At 53.4% G+C, this 22,321-nt stretch overlaps 2 protein-coding genes across 10 annotated transcripts in view; both read right to left on the reverse strand.

Moving 5' to 3' along the window:
- Window positions 1-8,399, reverse strand: part of Rab11fip4 (RAB11 family interacting protein 4) — a 109,390-nt gene extending 100,991 nt beyond the window's left edge. Inside the window, exon 1 of one of the 2 annotated variants that reach the window (XM_060387177.1) lies at window positions 8,103-8,399. In XM_060387177.1, coding sequence (XP_060243160.1) covers window positions 8,103-8,261 — 159 coding nt within the window. In that variant the 5' untranslated portion in view covers window positions 8,262-8,399. The remainder of the gene's footprint in view (window positions 1-8,102) is intronic. The other variant, XM_021630968.2, reaches the window with a different exon arrangement.
- A 9,659-nt stretch (window positions 8,400-18,058) lies between these two features.
- The window catches only part of Nf1 (neurofibromin 1), a 236,597-nt gene continuing 232,334 nt past the window's right edge, over window positions 18,059-22,321 (reverse strand). For all 8 annotated transcript variants that reach the window (XM_060387188.1, XM_060387187.1, XM_060387184.1 and 5 more), the window contains one exon: window positions 18,059-21,160. In XM_060387188.1, coding sequence (XP_060243171.1) covers window positions 21,018-21,160 — 143 coding nt within the window. In that variant the 3' untranslated portion in view covers window positions 18,059-21,017. The remainder of the gene's footprint in view (window positions 21,161-22,321) is intronic.

Consider the following 22,321-nt stretch of genomic DNA (forward strand, 5'->3'; position numbering starts at 1 on the left):
CAAGGCCTGTGTTCACCGTGGCCCCTGTGCGCGGCACTTCAGCTCTTGCTGAAGGATGAACTAAGAAACACAAAGGTTGGACAAATGGCTCTGTGAGGAGGGCTGCGGTGCAAGGTACCGTGCAGAGAGGGGTAGGGGCACGGGAGTGAGGGCGCTAGACACCGCCATAGTCCAGGGCATCACAGGAGGATGCCGTAAGCCTACGCCAGTTTTATTGTGCGTTCTTAACTCTAGCCTTCCAAACAGCCCCTCAAAGAATGGTCTTGACCTCTACTTTATGAATTCTTTTTGAAAAGATTATTTTAAAATTTTAGGCCGGGTGGTGGTGGGCACGCCTTTAATCCCAGAACTCGGGAGGCAGAGGCAGGAGACTCTCTTGAGTTCCAGGATGGCCAGGGCGGCACAGAGAAACACTGGCTTGAAAAACAAACAAAACCAAAATTATCTGGGCTGGAGTTAAGAGCATGGGCCGCTCTTCTGGAAGACCTGGGGTTCAGCTCCTACTGTCCACAAGGTAGTTTTACAACTGTCTGTATCTCCAGTTCCAGGGTACGGGAACCACATCTTCCCGCCTCCTTGGGCACCAGGCACACACATGGTACACAGATATAAATACAGGCATGACATACGTACAAAAACTTTTTTATGTGTATGAGTGTTTGCCTGCGTGTCTGTAGGTGTACTGTGTGCATGTCTAGGGCTCAAGGAAGCCATAAGGGTGCTGGATGCCCAGGAACGGCAGCTAGCTATGAGTTGTGAGTGCAGGGGAGCAAAACCGCCTTCTGCAAGAGCGGCAACACTAAGTCTCTTCGGCTCTGTGAGATCTGCTGCATAGAGAAGACAGCGGGCCCACCTCCCCTAGTAAGCGTCTCTAAGGAGCCATCCTCTCAGGGTGACCCCAGGCCCTACCACAAGCAGCAGCCCTCGGAAGCGAGCAATTACAGAAACAGTCCACGCCAGCCAGGACAGTATGTGCCAGACAGCTCTCCTTCGCCCCTCTGGTCACCATCTGCCCCTGTTCCAGCCCAAGTCCTCACTCTCCTTGCCCTTCCTGTGGCATTCTCCACACAGCCGCTTGGCATCCAATGACAACGCCAGGCCCACCCCTGAGTCTGTACTTGGCCATATGCACTGCAGCAGTAAAGACCGGATCAGTGGGTGGATGAATGGACAGGCAGATGGCTAGAGAAGGGCGGGTGCACCGGATAGTTTTATGTCAACTTGACACAGCTAAAGTCATCTGAGAGGGGGGGAACCTCAACTATAAAAATGCCTCAGGGCCGGAGATGGCTCAGCAGTTAAGCACACTGGCTGCTCTTTCAGGGGGCCTGGGTTAGATTCCCAGCTCCCAACATGGCAGCTCAGAACTGTCTGTAACTCCAGTTCCAGCAGGCAGATCTCTATGAGTTTGAGGCCAGCCTGGTCTACAGAAGAAGTCCAGAACAGTCAAGGCTACACAGAGAAGCCCTGTCTCAATAAACCAAGAAACCAACCAACTAACCAACCAAACAAAAAAACCCCAAAAGCAGGCTGAGCAAGCCAGTAAGCAGCACCCCCCCCCCAGACTCTGCATCAGCTCCTGCCTCCAGGTTCCTGCCCTTCTTGAGTTCCTGTCCTGACTTCCTTCAGTGATGGATGGTGATGTGAAAATGAAAGCCAAATAAACCCTTTCCTCTGCATGATGTGTTGGTTGTGGCATTTCACCACAGCCATAGAAACCCAAACAAACCACACGCTGGGTGGGAAATGAATAAAGATTTTGCTGACAGCTGTCTTGGTAGATGGATGATGGATGGATACAGGAGATGATGAATGAGCAGATGATGGAAAAAGGACTAGATAAACGGATATCCTAGTGTGTAGACTGGTGGATAGGTGAATGGGTAGAGAGAAGGAAGGACAAATGGATGGAGTGCTAAGAGACAGCCTCCGCTCACTATAAGAGACTTCAGGCAGAGCCTTGCCTATAGAGAACAGCCTGGCTCTGGAGGTGGTGGGGCCCCATCTCTCTGTAGGATCATTCCAGAATGACACCAAAACTGAGTGAAAGGTCTCACAAAAACCTTGGCTCCCTCACCGGCCCCAGCTTCAGTTTTTGTTTTTGTGCATGAGTCTTAAAGCTGCCTTATCCAGGGACAAGCTGCCTTGCCTGGGACCCTCTTGGGGACAGGGCTCACTACAGGCCACATGAACTGCATCCTAAGAAGGCTGTCAGTGTTCTCTAAGTTTTGTGCCTTGAGCTATGGGCAGTAAGATGTGGGCTGAACTCAGGGCATTAGTCCAAAGGGAAGAAGAGATGTCTCACAGTGATAACCTAGGCTAAGGCTACATGGAGGTCACATAACACATTGTGGGTTTGATCTCTTCTGCTACCCTGTCCCTAAGAACACAGAAGCTGTAAGTAATGGATCTTTAGCAGGGTCCCTATGGATGTCCACTTTTACACTCTATCTCCCTTTCTCCCCCTCCGCTCCTCCCTCTCTGCCTCTCCCTGTCCTTTCTGTTTCTCTGTCTCTCTTTCCCTCTCCCACCCCAACAGGGTCTCTCCACATAACACTGGCTGTTCTGGAACTCACTAGGTAGATCAGGCTGTCCTTGAACTCACAGGGACCCACCTGCCTCCATCCCCAAGTGCTGGGATTGAAGGCATGCACTGGCCTTGCTGCCAGTCTCTTTTCTAGCCATGGCTCACAGCCCTGCTCTTCCCAGTCCTGGCACATAGTAGGGACACAAGAGGCAAATGGAGGGGAAAAGGCCTCACGCTAGAAAGCTGCTAGAGCAATGGTATGGGAAGCATCCTTCAGGATTACTCTGTGGAGCTGGGCATGGCCACACACTGGTAACCCCAGCACTCAGGGCACACAAGAAGGAGAATCAGGAGGTCAAGGTCACGTTAGCCTACATAATGAGCAGGACATCAGCCTAGGCTAAATGAGACCCTGCCTCAAAACTAAAACAAAACATAACATCAAAGACCCCAACACAGAATGACTACACTGTGAAAAGATGGGGCGTTGCACTGTCAATAGGACAGGTATGGGAATGCAGAGAGCACACTGTTTCCCAGGCCGCTCTCCCTGCACCCTGCCTGGGCTCTGCTCTGCTCAGCTCTCAAGCCCAGGCAGCTGTCTGGGTTCCAGGCTCTCTTCTCTAGGAGGGAAGGAGCCCAGAGCCAAAGCTGTACCCCTCCTACCGTCGGCCTTCCTGCTGTGGTGTACCATCAGTGCAAGGGGGTCAGGGACACTGGGTCCTCCAGGAACCATCCCAATTCTGCATTTTCCTCCCAGGCAGCATGCTCAGCATGGTTCTCCCCTGAGTGTGGGGGCTCTGGCCCAAGGAAGGAGGTTCAGGTGTGGTGTCCATGTGGGGCGTCAGGCCTGGGCAGCCCACAGGATTAATCTGGCCCAACTTCCCCTTCAGTGACATCTCCCCAGGCTGAAACCTTTCCACAGCCTCATCTCCTTTCTCCTCCATTGCTTCTGGTGTCCTTCCCAGTGCTGGGCAGAGCTCCTGGGCCTGCACTGGGCTCGGACTGAAGACTGCTCTGCACCCATGCATTTGTGGTAAATGTCTAACCCACATGCCAGGCACCTAGGAGAGCTCATGGATGCCTCCTCCCCTCAGGGCTCCCTACCCACTGAGCCCTCCTTAGAAAGTCTGAAAAATCCAATTCTCCCTCATTGCAGGTCCACACATCTCGTACAGATCCCAGCAAGCGAGGCAGGGGCATGCCTAGCACCTGGCAAGCCCTTACGTCCTTCCTGCTCCACAGCCTGTGTCTTGGGAACTTTGCTAAGTGATTCAAGCCGCATCAAGGATGCCCAGCAAGAGGGACAGGTCCCCGGGGGCATTCTTTCCATGCCCTGCTCCCAGCATAGCCAATCACAGCTCAGGCTTCCGAGGCCTGAGGGTGGCACCATCTTAGGTCATTGAGTCGGGGGAACATGAGAGACCAGTTTGACAGTAACATGATTGATGACATCATTCTTCAGACCCTCTTCTTTCTAACCAGTTACCTCTTCTTGGGCTAGGACTCCATTCAGGATTCCACACTGCAGACACTTACCACTCTCCTTGGCTATTTTTAGGAGCTGTGGTCAGTGCCTAGTAGAATGTCCTCTGGTCATGTGGGAGGAGGGGTTGTCTGCTCTTTCTCTCATGACTATCACTACACCACAGTCATGGGTTGGGGCAAAGCACTCTCATCCCATCACATCGAGGGCTAGTATGGACCTTGATGACATTCTGGGGTGGCATTTGTCAGGTTTCTTTCTTTCTTTAGACAGGGTTTCTCTATGTAGCGTTGGCTGTCCTGGACCCGATTTGTAGTCCAGGCTGGCCTTGAACTCACAGCAATTCGCCAGCCTCTGCCTCCCTGAGTGCTGGGTTTACAGGAGTGCACCACCACACCCGGCTCATCTGTCAGGTTTCTTCACTGTCAAGTTGCCCTTTTCCCTCTTCTCCTAATGGACCCAGGCTGGCCCCACACACCCTCTGTAACTAAGGATGGCTTTGAATTCCTTTTCCTGATGTGTGTGTGTGTGTGTGGACAGGCAGGTGCCAGCGCGCACTTGTGGAACTCAGAGGACGGCTCTCAGGAGTCAGATCTTCCGCCGTGGGATCTGGGGGACTGAACTCCAATTGCCAGGCTTTTATGGCAAGCTTGGCTCTGCTGAGCTATCTCCCTGGTCCCAGCCTTGAACTTCTGACCCTCTTGCCTCTATCTCCCAAGGACTGGGATTACAAGTGTGTGATGCCATGTCTGACTTTAAATTTTTGCTTTTTATTAGTCTGTATAATAATGGGATGGTAATAATAATGCATATAATAATGGGATAATAACAGATAATAATGGGATTCTCTATATTTTTGTGCATACATGGAATGTATGTTGACCATATTCATTCTCCACCAACCTCTCCTGCCCTCCTCCCACTACTGTACCTCTTCCCAAAGAACCACCTTTCTCCCCTTCATGTCCTCCCGCCCCAAACCCGGCTTCTTGTTGACTCAGTGAAGCCCATTAGGGTTACTTACAGGACCATGGGGGAGAGGCTTTGTCTATAGGAGCTCGGACACCCAACCAGCAGCTACATCATTAAAGAAAGTGGCTCTCCCTCCCCTCAGCAACCATTAGCTGCCTATAGGTCCTTAGGGAGGCGCAGTCCTCATGAGCCCCTTCCCCATGGCTACCATTAACTGCCTATAAGAGTTCACGGAAGGCTTGGGGCCCTGCAGGTACACACACACACATACACACACTGTGCACACCGTGACAGGATTTTGACAGGCCCAATCTCGTGTAGCTAAATCCATTTTGTTCTGTTTGTGTGTTTTAAAAATGTAGCTCTGAGAGTCAAATCCAGGGCTCACACGTAGCCCTCCATCACCCAGCTCCATGCTCCTGGATTTCTCCTGTGTGTGTGTGTGGGGGGGGTTGCATTATTAATTCATCTCCCCAGCTTAGGCCCTCACAGCTATCTCATCCTCTAAACCTACCGTGTTTGGCCCCAGGTCTCCCTGGTGTGCCGGGGCAGCTGGTGAAATGTAGCTATGGAGCCTTGTGTCTAATGAATGAGCAGCGGTTGCCTACTCCAGAGCACCGCTGGGTTGGGGAATCGGTGTCTCGGGCAGATGGGCACACAGACACAACAGAAACAGTCCCGAGCCCGCAGCCCTCTCGAAAGGAACGCCATCTACGAGGAACAGCGCTCCGTGTTTGCGGAGTTGGAGTGTAGTAAGAAGTGTGTTTCCACAGCCTCAGCATGGAGACAGCGGCAGAACGGGCCCCACTGAGCGTCAGGCCCTGTCCGTGGTCCTGCCCTGAGTGGTCCTCGCCTTCCTCAGCCCCAGGATCCCCACACAGACAGCACCAGCTGCTGCGGGACAGAGCATCTCACAAAAACGACAGCAAGATGAAACTGAGAAGGAACAAGGTCTAGCCACCGGCTTAGATTTAAGAAACTAACGAAAGACAACATCCCTGGCCTCTTTAACAAGTCCTGGAGGGGACTGTGCCAAGGTCACACAGAGTAGGTGTAGTGCACAGACCTGGAGAGAGAGAAAACACGCTTCAAACAAAAGAAAACAAAAACACCGGAAGTGGGCGTTTGGGGGCCAAAGAGAGAAATGTGGAAAGGGTCTGCCTCATAAATATGACGATAGCTTATATAATAGGCTCAGACGTGAGGATCGTTTCTGGGCATGTGTGGGGGAGGGGCGTGGTAGACTGCATGGTGCAGTATGAGCTCATTTCATGGAGAAAGCTACATGTATGTACAGGGGAGACCCGTGAAGGAGGCGAGCGGTGTCACCTCCCTGGGGGACAGGACTATTTTTGACTGTCCACATCTGCAAACTGCCGTAGCCCACAGGACCGCCTGAGTCATTCAGTAAGAAAAGGGACCACTGGCCAGTGCCAGGGTGCAGGAGCTCTGCTCAGCGGAAGTTTGCTGAACAGCTCCCTGCAGGCTTTAGCAGCCAAACTTGGTGTGAGATGAGAGTGTCTGGGACCACCGGAAAGGTAGCTCCCCCCACCATCCTCCGTATGTGTGTGAGCTGACCAGGTCTAGCCCTTCTAGTGCTAGGAAAACATTCCCACAAGTCACCAGAGGCACCTGCAGAGATCCGGCCCCTGCTGGGTGGGATGGAAATGGCTTGGGGCTTCAGACAGGGGAGAAAGGGTGGGTGGGGAGTGACAGGGCAGAGGAGTGATGTTTTCAAGTATTTAAGAGCTACAGTGCAGGAGGCAGAGCCATGGTGAATAACTGACACGCAGGTCTGTTTCGGGATGTGGAGGGAGGAGGACCTAATGATGGGAGGTGTCTGTCCAGCCCCGGATATGGCTAGAGGCGGCAGCGAGGCCATTCCCACACCTGAGGTTTCCTCATTCTGGATTCCAGGTTCCGGCCAAAAGCAAGGAGGATTCTCCACAACAGCAGCCTGTGGCCTCCTGGGCCTGCTGGGATGGCAGATGCTGGCCAAGAGGAGAGACACTGCCATCCTCTGAGGGAGAGAGGCTGAGGAGACGCTCCCAAGCAAAGCAGAGAAGCGATAGAGAATGGGTGTCCAGGAAAACTGCTGCAGTAAGCTGCCTGGCTTGAAACAGGGTCCTCACACCTGCCCCCTGCCTCTCTCCTCCACCTCGTGCCCTCTCAGGGATCTCCAGGTCTGGCCAGTGCCCAGCCGCCTAGAAAGGGACGGCTGTTACTGCTCACTTGTCAGGTGACAAGACGGCACCCGCTCAGCTGGTCAGAGCCCATGTTCTAAGTCGCCGTCCTGACCTGTCCTAAAAACAGAATACCACCCAGTCCACTTTTGGGACCAAGCCCCTTAGCTCCCCACAGAGGGCCCGGGCTCTCGGGTGGCCTTGGGAACCCAAAGCTCGACCAGGGCTTCTGAATGCAGAGACGCCGGGCGTTGCAGGGTTTGCACGAACCCGGTGTCCTGCCCTCCTTCCCTTCCGACCACGGATGCCAGCCCCTGGGCGGATGGCAAGACGACGATAGCCCAGCCGGTAGTTCTTCGTCACGCACTGGCGGTTCGGATCCTGCCCTTCCAGACCGGCTGACAGTCCCCATAAATCTGCGATCCGCCCGCCACCCATGCGGCGCGACACCAACAGCAGAAAGCTCGGCTAACCACTCCCCAGCTGGGTGCCCGCCGGCCCGCTGTACAGCCCGCCGCCGCTGAGGCCTGCCCATCTAGCCTGAGCGGGAGGTTACCAGGAACTGGGACAGGGTCCAGGGTGGCCCCGGGCGGGCATCTCCTGTGCTAGGTAGGGTAGGTGCAGCCGAGCACCAGACACTGCAGAGCGTCCCTGGCTGTCCCTGTCACCCCTAGGCCTAGCGGTGCCCACGTACTCCTGAGACTTGGGGTGGGGGAGGCGGTGTTGAGAGGTGGATTCTGAGAGCATCTCTTCCCTCCCCAAACATCAAGGGGGACCGGGATGGCCCAGAGGGAAGGGCAGGTGGGCAGGCCGGCCACCGCGGGCGTGCCCTGTGACACACAGGCCCGGAGCGTGACCGCGCGCGGGGTCCCTGCGGGCTTCCCCCCCCACGACACCCCCCGGGGCTTGGGGACGCGCAGCGCCGGCCGCCTACCTCCTCGCCCTGGCCGAAGCGCAGGCCGAGCGCCGCGACGCGCTCCACGCGCAGGAAGCCGTCGGGGTCGCGGCCGCACACCTCGAACACCTGGCGCAGGCGGCGCACGGAGCGCAGCAGAGCCGCGGGGGCGCCCGCCCAGCCCGCGCCGCCCGCCATCCGCGCCGCCCGCAGCTAGCCGGAGCCCCGCGCCGCCGCCGCTGCCGCCGCCATCGCGGAGCTCGCAGCGCCCGGCTCCGCGGCGCGCAGCCTCCGCCCGCGGCGGCCGCCCGCCCGCTCGCTCGTGCCAGCCGCCCGGCTCTGCCGCGCGCCGCGGGCCCGCGTGGGGGCGGGGCGGGCGGGGGCGGGGCGGGGCCGCAGACAAAGGGCCCCGGGCCCCGCCCCTCCGGCCCCCCCCCGCCCCGCACGGTCCCGGCACCCCACGGCGAGCCGGCGCGCGCGCACGGCCTGCGTCCTTTGTCAGCTCTGGGGGTCGCAGGTGACCCCCCACACCTTAGAGCGCTCCCCGGGAAGCCGAGACCCTCCCGGGGGACCCCGCAGCTTGTGGAGGGAGAGTGGGGGCGCGGGGAGGAGGCGCGGGGACCCCGGGAGGGGGGCAGCTGGAGGGGCCTGGGAGTGGGTGGGGGGAGGAAGGGCAAGGCCTTCCGCTCGGCTCGGCGTTGTCTGGGGGACCCGGAGCCCCCGGCCGCCCGCGCTCCGCCGACGGCCCCTCGGGCCCCAAGTTCGGAGCCCTTCCCTCCGGATGCCCAGGTTCTTTCTGAAACTGCTGGGAGTGCGCGTCCCTCACCGCGGTGGGGAACCCTGAAGGTCGTGACCTGTCCGGCACCTGGTCAGCCCTTACAGGGGCTCGGAGCAGGCGGCGGCCTCGCCAGGGGCGCAGGGTCTCCCAGTCCTGCGCGGACTCACAGGCCTCCACTCTCCGAGGCCCAGGCTCCACTCTGGTCTTAAGGATGAGTCCTAACCATGGAGGTCCCCTGTGGGGACTGCTGACCCCCCTAGTCCTGACTCCGCGGGGTGAACCGGGCTGTCCCCGTTTGACCTGAAGTTCGAATCCTTCCAGAGGTCGGATCTCCCTGGGAAGAAAGCCTTGTGGGCTTAAGGAGTGGAGCATAGTGTGTTCGTGATGTCAGCCCATGGAGAGGGCTGCTTCTAGGAAGTGGTTTGTTTGTTTGGCTTTTGTTGTTTTTTTCCTGGTAACTGGATGCCTCTCTGTGGGGTACTAACACAATGAGTGAATGAATGAGTGAGTGAATGAATGAATGAATGAATGAATGAAAAATGGAAGGTAGATGGGCGCTGGGGTTTGCCCCTGGTGCCCACCCTGGCAACACAATCCCAAGTGGCACTTGGGAAACAAGAAGCCTCACTCGCCTCCACTGGCCTACGTGGGGCCTAGGATCAGTCCCAGGGGAACCAGGCCCATGACCACATTCCAAGCTCTCCACAAAGACGGGATGGAAGCAAATTCCAAAGCTGCCCCTTACCAGATTCCTGGGACAGTTCTGAGCCCTGTAGCCCAGGCTGCCCCCAAACCCACAATCCTCCTGCCGTTTCTCCAGGGCAGAGTTACAGGACTTTGGCATCACCCCTGCCTCCTGCTTCTCCTTAACCATTGCTGCCAGGCCTGGGGGGGCGGGGGTCACTCGCTCTTGACCCTGCCTCTTCCACTTCCTGTGGCCAATCTGCTTGCCACCAGATTCTGTGGAGGGGGCGCGTCCTGTGGGAAGCCTTGTCCTTGTAGGGGTCCTATTACAACCTCGGGAATCCTCAGGGAGGGTCAGAGGTGAGCTGGAGGACACCAGAGGTCCTCATGACCACGGGTAGAAGCGGGAGCGCCCCGGCTGCAGCTGAGGAAGCCAGCAGCCACCAAAAGCCGAAGGGGTCAGGGAGGGAATCTCCAGAGAGCCTCTTCAGGGGCTCTCCAGCGCGGGAATTTGACCTCCTGACTTCCAGAACCGAGAGAGAACATCTGTGCTTTTGAAGCCACCCAGCTTTGGGTAGTTTGTGGGGTGGTACGAGTTGTCCTGAGTCATGTGGACGGCTGGGCCTGTGTGGTGCCCTTTCAGCCCTGTGGCGCTCCGTTTCCCGCCTGGAAAGCCGGGGTCACATGCTCTGCTTTGCAGGCGTCTGGGATTTGTTTAAGGAGGGCCTGTGTGCAATGAGCCCGCCCGGTGTCGGGCACGAGGTGGCTTATCCGTGTGCCGGTATAGACAGGCTCAGGGCCAGTCTGTGGGGAATGGGCTGCCGAGACAGGGTCTCCGGTAGCCCGGGTTAGACTATGACTTGCTCTGTAGTCAATGACGATCCTTCGATCCTCCTGCCTCCACCTCCCGAGGGCTGGGATTACAGGCCCAGGCCCTCCCGCCGGGTTTCTGCACTGTTGGTGGCGCAGCCCAGGCCCTCCCGCATAGTCTCCACCACCTGGGCATCACCCCAGCCGCGAAGGGCTGCAGTTTCTTCTGCAGCCAATCCGAAGTCTCACCGCCCAGGCTGCCCAGAAATGGAGCAGGACTCGCAGGTTCTCCCTGATCATAACCCGCTGCTGCTATTTCTCAAGCTGTGAATAATTATCACTTCGGAGGGGAGAAGGTGGCAGAATTCTTTTCCTCCTTCACCTGTCTCAGAATATGCCTCCGTGGGCTGCGCTCAGCGGCTGGAGACCTCCTCCCTCCCTGTCTCCAGGAGCTCGGCGGAGGAGGGCTGCCCACCCAGGACCTCCCCAGCTCTCCAAGCAGAACGCGGGTGGCTGAAGTTCCTGCCAGCGTTCTTTCAGTATTTTCACTTTTAACGTGTACGGGTGTTTTCCCCGCCTGCATGCCTCTGCACACTGAACACAGCAGTCCTCCAGGAGGTGCAAGAGAGCATCGGGTCTCCTGGGGCTGAAGTGACAGGCGGATGTGAGCCGCCGTGTCGGTGCTGTGAATCAAACCCTGGTCCTTTGGAAGAGCAGCCAGTGCTCTTTACCTTTGAGCCAGTCCCCCCAGCCCCCCATTAAACATCATCATCATCACTGTTTCTCTGAGACAGGTTCTCACTCTGTCGTCCTGGCAGGCCCGCAACCGCACCTGGTTCTGGAGGGCTGGAATTAAAGGCATGGGCTACCGTACCGGTTCCTTACAAGAGTCTAAGAGAAAATGGCAAAAACCTTTCAACTTCTGCTCCACCGGCCTTCACACCCCACCATCAGCTGCAGAAAGGGCCCCCGAACATGGCTTGCGGGCTAGAGTCTTCTCGGTTTCCCGAGCAGCTATCGCCTCCTGCCACCCCCTTCCCCCACTCCCGCCGACCCCCGGAGGGCAGGCTGCAGCGGCCTGCGTCCTCCGCTTTTCCTTCGCTGTCGCACCTTCTGCCTACCGGAAGGCTGGGCCGAAGCTCCAAGCCCCCTGTGGAGCAGCGCCCCCGGGGGACCCCGTTCCTCACACCCTGGCTCTCACACTCCGCCGGGCGCCACGCGGTGCAGGCTCCGCCCTCCCTGTGTGGCTCCTCCGGACACACTCTCTCCTGGCTGGCCCTCTCCTGCGTGGTCCTCGCTTCCCCATCCTCCAGGAAGCCCTCCGGAGCCAGCCGCGCTCCTTGCTCCGCCGTCCTTCAGAAGCCTTTCCGTGGCTAGCGGTGAGCCCCCCCCCCCCACACCGTCCCCTCGCTCTGGCCAGGACGCCGGCTCCCTTCCCAGGGCCGAAGGGGTTGTTCCAGGTTCCGAAAACGCAGCCTCAGAGACCAGGGAGAAAGGGAAGACAGACGGCAGGTGGTTGGAAGCCTGAAGAGCCCAGGCACCAAGTGTGCACCCTGCCCCACGTGCTCGTGCTCACACACACACACACACACACACACACACACACGTATATTCCCAGGCCCCTCCCCAGCCTGAGAGGGCAGGGCAGGGCTGTTGGTGACTGCCGGCCTTCCTGCCTCAGTTTGCCACGCCCTCCCTCTTTATGTCATCCTGCAAATATCTCCCCAAGGAAGGAGGAATAACCCCCCCAACTACATCAGCTAAAAACCCACTGTGTTCATTCCTAAGGAGCCACCCACCTCGGTTTCTTGTTAGATTTCACTTACACGTCTGTGTGTACGCCTAGGAGAATGCCACATGCCTGTGGATGCCTGAGGAGATCAGAAGGGGATGTTGGATCACCTAGACCCAGAGTGACAGGCCATTGTGAGCCGCCAACGTGGTGCAGGGGACTCAGCTCAGCTCGCCTGGAAGAGCAGGGGTCTTAGCCACAGAGCCACCACATCACTCCAGCCCCTCCAGCTTGTTTGGGACCGGGTCTCTCCTGGATCCTAGGACTTTCGGGGTAGGCTGGGGCGCCTGCTCCAGCTCAGTGTCTCTGCCTCCCCAGCTCGGGGATTACAAGTGTGCACCACCATCCTCAATAAAATCTACTTTTTGACAAATGGAAAAAGAAACATCAGGACACAATAGCGAATCTGTCATCTGAGCCCACTCCACTATCAGGACTATGTTTTGTGGTGTGACTAAAACCGACCTAATTATTATTATGTTTTATATTTAAAAAGTTTTAAGTTGGCATGTAATGTGTTTCATTTTCATACATACATGTCATTGACTTTAGTTCCTAAAGCAGTGATACTTTCTGTAAAAACAGGCAAATACTTAAAGAAACAAAACTTCCCTGTCATTATTCCTGTTGGCTGCATTCCCCCTCGTCCTCCTCTTCACTGAAATTATCTAAACTGTATGTTGACACATTTTTATTGTCATAACTGGGGAGCAACCCTCAGGTGATTTAAACACTCTTGATTCTCTTAGAAGTATTCCTTCTCAACTTAAATGTTATTTTAAAAATAAGATTTATTTATTATTTATACAGTATTCTACCTACTTGTGTGCCTGCAGGACAGAAGAGGGCACCACACCTCATTATAGATGGTTGCGAGCCACCTTGTGGTTGCTGGGAATTGAACTCAGGACCTTCAAGAAGAACTGCAAGCACTCTTAACCTCTGAGCCACCTCTCCAGCCTTCAACTTCAGTGTTATTGACACCCTCCCCTTTTGCAGTCCTCGGGATTAACCCCAGGGCTTCAGGCCTGCCAGTAAATGCCCTACCTCTGGTCTACACCCTCAGGCTGTGCCCATTTTCCAAAGCTGCGCCGTGGAAATGGTCAGCTTCGAGAAACTGTTAGAGCACTGGTTCTCAGATGACGTCTAAGCGGGTGCTGGAGCTCACACTTGCAGTCCCAGTCCAGGAATTCCAGGCCGGTTTGGACAGCACAGCAAGCAAGGGCCCATCTCAAGGAAATAAAACTGTGTCCCACTGTTTCAGGCTGCACCTTGTCTCAGTCGAGGTCTCTCTTGCTGTGGTGAACACAGCGACCAAAGGCAAGCTGGGGAGGACGGGGTTTATTTCTAGGCTTACACTTCCACATTGCAACACATCGCCGGAGGAGGCCAGGGCGGGCGGGAATCATGGCTGCTGGTTCAGCCTGCTTTCTCACAGAGCCCAGGACCACCAGCCCAGGGATGGCACCGCTCACAGTGGGCCCTGCCCCATCAACCACTAATGAAGAAGATGCCCCACAGCTGGATCTAACGGAGGCCTTTCCTCGGTGGAGGCTCCCTCCTTTCCGCTAACTCTAGCTTGTGTCAAGTTGACGTAAAGCCAGCCAGCATGGGTGCAAGGTGGTCAAAGCGGGCATGATGGGGCTGTCGTCTCCCACTGAAAAGACACAAGATTCTCTCTAGGGCAACTGTTGATGCTTGTGCCAGTGTTTCCAGAACACCTCATTATGGACAGAGGACAGTTCCGACTGAACCGTATGTATGACTTGGTGACACCTGGAGGTTCCGGAAGCGGAGCAGAAGTCACTGCGGATGTGGTCCTGAGCCTTTTGGGGGGGGTGTTCTGTGCGGTCCGGCACCTACGCCTCACACCTAATCATCCACACTTCATCAAAATGGAAAACGCACCTCCCCCGCCTCTCTCCTGCCTTTCTAGTGCCTGAGCCTATTTGTGTAAGTGCCTGTGTACACGCGTGTGTACGGCCAAGCCGGAGGAGCACATCCACAGGAGGGCGTCACGCGTCTTTCCGTCACTCGGGGCCTCCTGCTTGAAGAGAGTCACCTGCCTGGCACACACACACACACACACACACACACACACAATTGCAGTTAGAGCTGTATATGGTGGAGTCCTGGATAATGCCAGGACTTGGGAAGCAGAGACAGGTGGATCTCGGTGAGTTTGAGGCCCTCCTGGTCCACATAGTGAGTTCCAGGTTAGTTAGGGAGACACAGTGACACCCTGAATCCTCATGGTCACATCGTACGTGTCCAACATCTGCATGTTCGTGGGATACCGTATTGCCCAGTGCACGCATGGAGCCGACCCGTCTCTTCAGGGCGGAGGGGCAGTGCAGCACCAGCTTTTGCCCTGGCTTCATCTGTTTGTTAGGTTGGGGCTTCGATAGAACTGGCTGAACAGAGCCCCCTGCTGGCTGATGACAGATGCACAGCAGGGTAGAAAATGCGCTTTGAAGGCGAAAGGACAGAGGACATAGGACACATGGTATAAACGGGTCCTGCTCTAGTCCAATCACGACAGTAAGTTTGTTTGGGCCGTTTTCAGTGCTAGGGTTTGAACCCAGGACCTTGCACATGTTTGGTGAGTGCTCTGCCCCCGAGCATATTCCCAGCCACCACCAGTTAAAAAAAAAAATCCCTTAGCGTATGTTCATTATACAAAATTACGTCTCATTAGAACATCTTTGCCTGAGTGGACCGCGTGTAGACTGCCGTGTGCTTGCCCATAGTCACCATACTCACCGCCGCCTCTGGCCTCGCCCCCCCCCCCCCCTGCAAGTTTAATTTTGTTTTAATGTGCATTGGTGGGTTTTTTGTTTTTGTTTTTTGCCTGCATCCATGTCTGAATGAGGGTGTCGGATCCTGGAGTCACAGACAGTTGTGAGCTGCCACATAGGAACTAGGAATGGAACCCGGGTCCTCTGGAAGAGCCTTCTCTCCAGACCCCAGTTTTAAAGATTTTAAAATGTGTCTTACTCCTTGAGAGTTTCCAAAAAAAACAGCCTCACAGTGCCTTTCCCCAGCCGTGCTTTCTTGCTCATTCCTAAGGTGCTTTCTGTGGTCTGGGGCTGAGGGGTATTTCAGGGGTGGGGTCAGGCCCTGTTCACATGAGACAGGGAGGACCCACTCTCTTCTTGATGGAATCTTTTCACTTTTCTTTTTTTTGGACAAAATTTGACTCTGTAGTCCAGGCTGGCCTCAAACTCATAGGAATGCTCCTGCCTCAGCCTCTTGAAGTGCTGGGATTACAAGTGTGTGCCACCAGCCTCTTCCCATCCAGCTCGACAGGTCGGTTGTGCTTGCTCGGTTTCTTTCCGACTGGGCTGCATGCTGGCCGTGGGTGAGTGCAGACTCGCCGGGCAGGAGCCGCAGGATGAAACCAGGGCGAGCCGTACCTTACCAAAGCAGAAAGGCTGCCCGCCATTCCTCCCTTCTCCGCTTGCCGGTGAAATGAACTTTAGTTTCCTTTTTGCATGTGTATGGCTGATTGTGCAAGCTGATGAAGTAGTTTGGAAGTTATTGTTTGTGAAATATCCATGTGCACTAGAGTTTGGCTTTTCTCATTTTACACCCTGGGCCTAGGATTATAATTTCTCAATGGGCCCTTTCACGCAGGTTCTATTTTGTTGGGGATTTTGCACGGAGGATGATTCTTTGCTGTTTCCTGCCTGTCCAGTTCTGCAGCAACACAGAACCTTAAGTGTTACCGGGCATTTCTGACCAAAGCTTCCTTTTGTCGGAGCCCCTAGTCTAAGCAGGCCAGGAAGATGGGAGCCGAGCAGCTCTCACCACGACCAGGGGAATGGGAACGCCCGGAAGACGCTGAGGCCACAGTCTATTCTGAAAAATCAGGGGCACGGGAATCACCAAGTGACTGACTGCTACAAACCCAAAGGTCTTTGTGTCTTGGGGATGATTTATTTTATGTGCTTGGCGGTTTTGCCTGTACGGAAGTGCACAGTGTGCATGCAGTGCCCAGAAAGGGCAGAAGAGGGCACCGGAGCCTCTGGAACTGGAGTTACTGGGTCCTATGCAAGAGCAGCCTTTGCGGGGCGCTGCATGTGTGCGCGGCGTGTGTGGGCAGTGGTGGTGGGGTTCGGTAGAGGCGGAGACCACATTCCCTTCTGCCTTCACTCCACAAACCAACCAAACTGCTCGGAAAACCTCTGGCCAGCGATGGCTAATTTCCCCACAACTCTGGGCCAGACTGAAGCATCTAGCATCCCCGGCTGTAAAGAACGTCCTTTGTGTGGCCCAGGGCCAAGGCGTGTCTTTAAGCATTTTTGGGGGAGGTGGCATGGGACTGAGCTCTGCTCTTAACTGAGACACTGGCAGACAATGGGAACCCAGGAAGACAGCCCCACGGCTGTGCTTTCTGCTGAGGCAGTTCCTTCAAAGCCTCAGTTCCCCTCAGACACCGAAACCTTCCTGTCTGTCATTAGTTCCTAAACACAAGCATGGGGACAGACTTCCTGATTATTCCCAAGCCCCAAAGTCTCAGTTACCAATTCTGCCCGCCACCGCACCCCTCAAAAAACCCGTCTATATCTTAGGACACGTGCCCATCAGTGAAGTGGCTGTTTTCTCCACAAAATCACAAGTTTACAGCAGGCGGAGGCCAAACCTCCTGCACTACCTGGTTTGGGAATAGGCTCAATCATTGAAGGTGTTTCTTTTAACAAAGAAACTCAGGAAGTGGAGATTACAGATGTTGGCCTTTCCCCCCATGAAAGCATTCTGCTTGGCTACACTCTGAACTGCTGAGCAGGAAGGGCCCAGGCAAGACTGAGTGCGACCCCCGCATTCTACCTGCAGGTCACGGGACGGGGACAGGGCATTTCTAGACAGGACTCTGGCATGCTCCAGTTGAAGGTTACCATTTTGTCTCCTGGCCAAGTGGATCTGAAGGAGCCCAGAGAAAAGCACCTGTGCTGGCAAACGCTTGGCCACATCAACTATCCAGGAATCGTGAGAGCCGAAGAGACACGACTAATTTTGACTAAGGTGCTTTAGGCCCTAGGGACAGGTTTGTACCACCAAGTTTCCAGTTCTCAGTTTCAGGGGTCTTCTAACCCGGGTGTCCAGCAAAATTGCCTGAGGGGCTTTAAATGTACATAATCTTTCCCTGGCGAGTCCGCCTTTGCCTGGGGTGGGGCCGGAATATTCCCAAGCTCTCAAGGTAGGGTGTCACCTGCCCTCTCCACCTGCCCACGAACAGACCAGCACCCTTTGGGTCGTTGGCTCAGTGAGTGTTCTCTTCTGAGGCAGCTACTCCATGGCCAGGAGGCTTCCTTCTCCAGGAGCAGGGCGGTGGCCCTGGGTGAGCGGTCTCAGGGGAAAGTGGTCTCTGCACTGCTCGCTCGCGACATCACAGGACCCCAGCACTGATGAAAGGCTGCTCCTTCCGAAGTAAGTCTGCCTATCCCAGGGCAGCAGTCGCCTGAGTGACAGGCCCCACCGGTTCTCCCCCAATGGCTTCACCTCCTCCTTTCAGGTGAGCAGAGGCGGCAATCCATAGCACACCTGAAAGGGTGGAAATGGCCTCAAGTTTCAAAAGATTAAAGAGGACGTGAGAAACAATCTGTGTATGTGGAGATGTTGAATAACGCCTCACAGCTTAGAGCAGATTGAATTTACATTTTACTTAAAAAAGGGGGGTGGGAGGACATACACAGAAGGGTGGGGGCGGGGACGATGATCTGAAACAGAGTTCTAAGGATTTCCCCACGGTAATGGAGTCTGTGTCAGGCAGAATTTCTCCTGCTGGTTACAGTATCAACAAGGCGGTAGGCAGGGAACTGCCCGATGGGAAGGGGAGTAAGTTGGTCATGTACAAGGTCTGGTCACAATACACAGCATTTTAAGTGATGTAACGCAGTCGCAGGAAAAAGTTAACAATACGAACAGAAGAATAATCAAAGTTTTGTTTGTTATCCATGTACAGCAACTAACTGCTTTACAAAAAAGCAAAATAATACAATATATCATCACTTGTATTTACAATGTAGTAAATAGACTTTTCTGTCAAATTTTACACAAACTATTTACAGGTGAATATACCGCATTTAAAAAAATTGTGTGGCCGACACTAAGTGAATTTCTGTATTTAGTCCGTTGCATAACATTGAATAAGACATGCCTCAATATGCTTGGGGGAAATGTAAGAAAAAAGACAAAGTAAGGGAAAAAAAATCCCCAACCTGAAAAACAAAAGCCAATCTCCCACAGGGAACTTGTGGCCCCTAAAACCCAAAGAGAGAGTTGCTGGCTCACATCCCCCATTAGGTCAGTCGTGCCAGGGATGGGGGCTGCCTGCATCGTGGTGTCCGGGCCCTGGGTCAGCATGTGCAGGCAAAGGTAACTGGCCAGCGAGGGCTGTGTTCCCACCCACAGCGGAGGCCAGGGAAGCCCAGGACAGGAGCAGAGTCAGCCGACAGATTACTGCAACACAAACATGGCGGAGTTCCTGGTTTCTTCTAAGTCAGGGAAACACAAATTGAAAACAAATCACAGAACTCACACCAAATTATGTGAAATGAGCCATTACTCAGACACTCAGTTGCTCTCTTGTAATTAAAGTAGTAGGACGGACAAAGAGCCGCCTTTGGGGGAGGGGCAGCTGGTGACACTTTAAGCTCCTTAGGTTGGAAAAGTTAGATTTTCCTCAAAAGTTGGAAGTTCTGTACATTAGATAAAACTGGAACTCTTCACAAGTTTCTGGTGTACTGGTCAGAAGCATTTCATATTTGGAGGTGGTTCCATTTGATCTTTCCGAGGAGAGCTCCAGCAGGGGCGGGAAACTCTCGGGAAGATTGCTACATTTCCAAGTTTTTATGTTTTGATGGGAGAAGTTAAGGAGCAGTAATGCCCACCATTAGATGCACCAGTCTCCAAAGAGGAAAAACGAGCAACCGAACTTCCAAAGGCCTCATGCTGCCTGTGGCTGCAGGAGCCGGCGCTGTGGCGGTGTGCCCCAGCAGCACAGGTGTGAGGGAAGACAGACCCTGGCGGCCTCGCCTGGGCCTCCTGCTACTTCTAGAGCCAGCGGGAAGCTTGGCCTCAGAGCCTTAGTGGTCTGCTCTGCCCTGTTATTCTAATGTAGCCTTTACAACAGTTAAAAACGAGCTCAGTTTCTGCATCTGTCTTTCAATAGTTTCCAATGATTCTGTGTTAAAAATCACTACTAATACTAAGGGTTTTTCCTTTTATTTTGGCAAATGGTTCTTACTTTTCTCAGGACTGTAAACAAATTAAAAAAAATTAAATTCTTGTTATTTCTGAATATCAAAAGCAATTTTATTTACATTAACATATTACATTGTTACTGTATGGATAAGTGTTATATTATTAAAGTCAGAATACTTAACTGTACCATTTTTATTGACTTAGCTGTGGAGTTTATTTACTGAAATCCACTAGTGAACTAGCACTACAGGACCCTCCCCCACCCCGGTTTCTTTGTGTCTCCCCCAAAGCCATTATACCTTGATATATGAAGGGGACCTGGGAGTAGAGGGAGAATACCTTTTGAAAATAAATATAGCTCAATCTTAACTGAGAGCGTCCACGCACTACTGTGCCAACCAAGGTCGCGCTGTCTTGCACACTGCAGGTACCGTGAAGCAGCCGGAAGGCCCAAGCCCCCCTGCTCCAGCTGTTCTGCACAGCAGCAATCCTAGAGGTCCCGTGTCCACACCACGCAGGCTGGCCAGACTTCACAGTGACTAAATGTAATCCTAGTAGATAGAATCCAAATGTTTTGCTAGAGATTCCTGATTTTATTTGGAGGAGAGGTGGAAGATTAAAAGATTTAAAAAATACATCTTATCAAAGAAATTTATGATAATATACAGCATATTGTTTCTTGGAAAAATTATTTAACAAAATAAAAATATCAGCTACCCTAAATCACGTACCATTCCGTTTTGCTACAGAGCTAATGGGAACAGCTATGGAAATCACCTTGTGGAAACAGTGTCAACACTCTCTGCTAATTACCCTGCTCACAATCACTTAAGAAGAAGAAAGCAAGTGCAAAGACAAGTGTACTTACTAGACTTAGTTCAGTCTTGGCTTACAGAAAAAAAAGAAAGAAAGAAAGAAAAAAGAACAGAACACCTTCATATGTAAAGATTAAAAGATAATCAATAGGAAAAAAATTACCTAGTTTGGATGACCAAGTATGTATAAGGCCTCAGAACCGATAGCTTTAATTCAGCAATGTTAAGATGTATGTGGTCATGCTTATTTTCCTGTAATTATTGCTAATACTCAAATGTTAGTATTTCTTAAGAATCCATTACAAAATACTAGTTTATCCCCCTCCCCCAAGTACCTGGCTTGTGGCTTTATGGTGTAAATTGAGGATCGACCTCTATGGTTCCTTCAACTTTGTAAGGTTAAAAAAAGTCCACAGCTAGAAGATTAAATACACTGGGGTTAAAATATTATTTCTCCCCCGAACTTGGTAAGTGAGTAAATAAGACGATCACCTCACTCTGTCAGACAGGGGAACCAAGAAGGCCGCCCTTTCGGCCGGCCTACAGCTGGCAGCAGCAGCGGCCCTGGAGGGTTCGGCCGCTCCCACAATCCATGCTCTCGGTTCAGGTCTGCTGGCCTCCTGCTTTCCGTGCAGCTGTCAGAACAAGTGCTCATACCAGACCCATGCCAAAGCAGAAGAAAAAACATTAAAGAAAAGCAGCATTAAGTTTAGGCAATGCTTCCAAGAGTTGGTCGTCTGGCAACATGGCAGACCAGATGGGCTCCTAAGACACGAAGTGCAGCAGTGCAACAGGTGGGCCAGGGCCGGGGGAGGGGCCTCGTGAGACGCCCATGTTAGGCTGGCTTGAAGAGGGAAAGAAAGAAAGCGTCACACCATCTTCTTGACGCTATTACGTTTGAAGCTGCCAGCACTTCTTTGCTTCTGCACTTGGCTTGCGGATCCATGGCGAGTTCGTCCACTGTTACAGTGGCCAGTGGTGGGGGAGAGTTCAACGTTCTCCTTGTCGATTCCTGAAGAGAAAGAGCAGCTGGTTACTCCTTCTCTCCTGCTGCTAGCTCTAGGACCAAATCTCATTACTTGTGTGTGACGGACAACCTGGTGAAGAGTTTCAGAACATTCCATTTTAATAATAAGCTGCTAGGACAATTATAAAGGCCTTGTCGCGTACAGACCTTCACACTTTGCTAAGCCAAATTTGCTGTCATTGCAGTAAAACAGTCTAAAAGAAAAAGAGAAGTTGCAAGAAGAGCTGGAGGGAGGCAGAATGAAAGGCTGGCCACAAGGAAACCTAGGCGAGCACCTCCTTCCAGTCATACCGGAAGTGTCCAGCAGAGGGCAGCTTGTAGCCATGCACCTGCAACACTCACAAACAGCAGCCATCTTTCTGCATATCCATCATTTCAGAAAAGGCATTATGCTTCTCATTTCATCAGCCTCAATGCCTGTTCTGGAGGAATGAGAGCATTTCCTGAAAAGCTGGTCTACTACACAGGCTATGTGATGGAACTTTTACTACTTTACAGCCATGGCTAGTCACCAGTGTTCTCACCCTCGATCAAGCAAATGATCTCTCTCTGTGTCTGTGTCTGTGTCTGTCTGTCTCTCTCCTCCCCTCAAGGTCCCATAATGAATTTTATAAATAATTGAAAACTGGTATTTTCAGAAAGGTGACAAGAACAAAGGGGAGACTGAAAAAGATCTCATCATATTGGTGAAGGTTACAAATGAAGACAGCACTGTCTGAAAGAGGCAAGAGAGGCCATCTAGGCAGTTAACATGATCCCTTACAATCCCTGATATGGACCTTGACCATTGGTTGCTTGACTGATTGAATGACTGATTAAGATAGGGTCTCTCTGCTAGTCCTGGATGTATGAGACCTTGGTATGCAGACTAAGCTGTCCTAGAACTCAAGAGATCTGCTTCCCTTTGCCTTCAGAGAACTGGAGTTAAAGGCACATGCCACCCTGGATCTTGGTTTTGAGTAGGCTTGCTTCTAAAAAGCTCGATACTGCATCAACCTACGATTGGTGTACTTTTTTGCTTCCCACGTAGACACTGTAGTCATTTCTAGAATAATCACTGATGGGAAGCACTCTGGTACCCAGTTTAAACTGTTCACAAATACGGGAGCAAGAGCACCAAGGGAAAGACAATCCATGTGCCAAAAA

This window comes from Meriones unguiculatus, chromosome 7 (assembly GCF_030254825.1).
Source record: "Meriones unguiculatus strain TT.TT164.6M chromosome 7, Bangor_MerUng_6.1, whole genome shotgun sequence".
In the NCBI taxonomy this organism is placed as follows: domain Eukaryota; kingdom Metazoa; phylum Chordata; class Mammalia; order Rodentia; family Muridae; genus Meriones; species Meriones unguiculatus.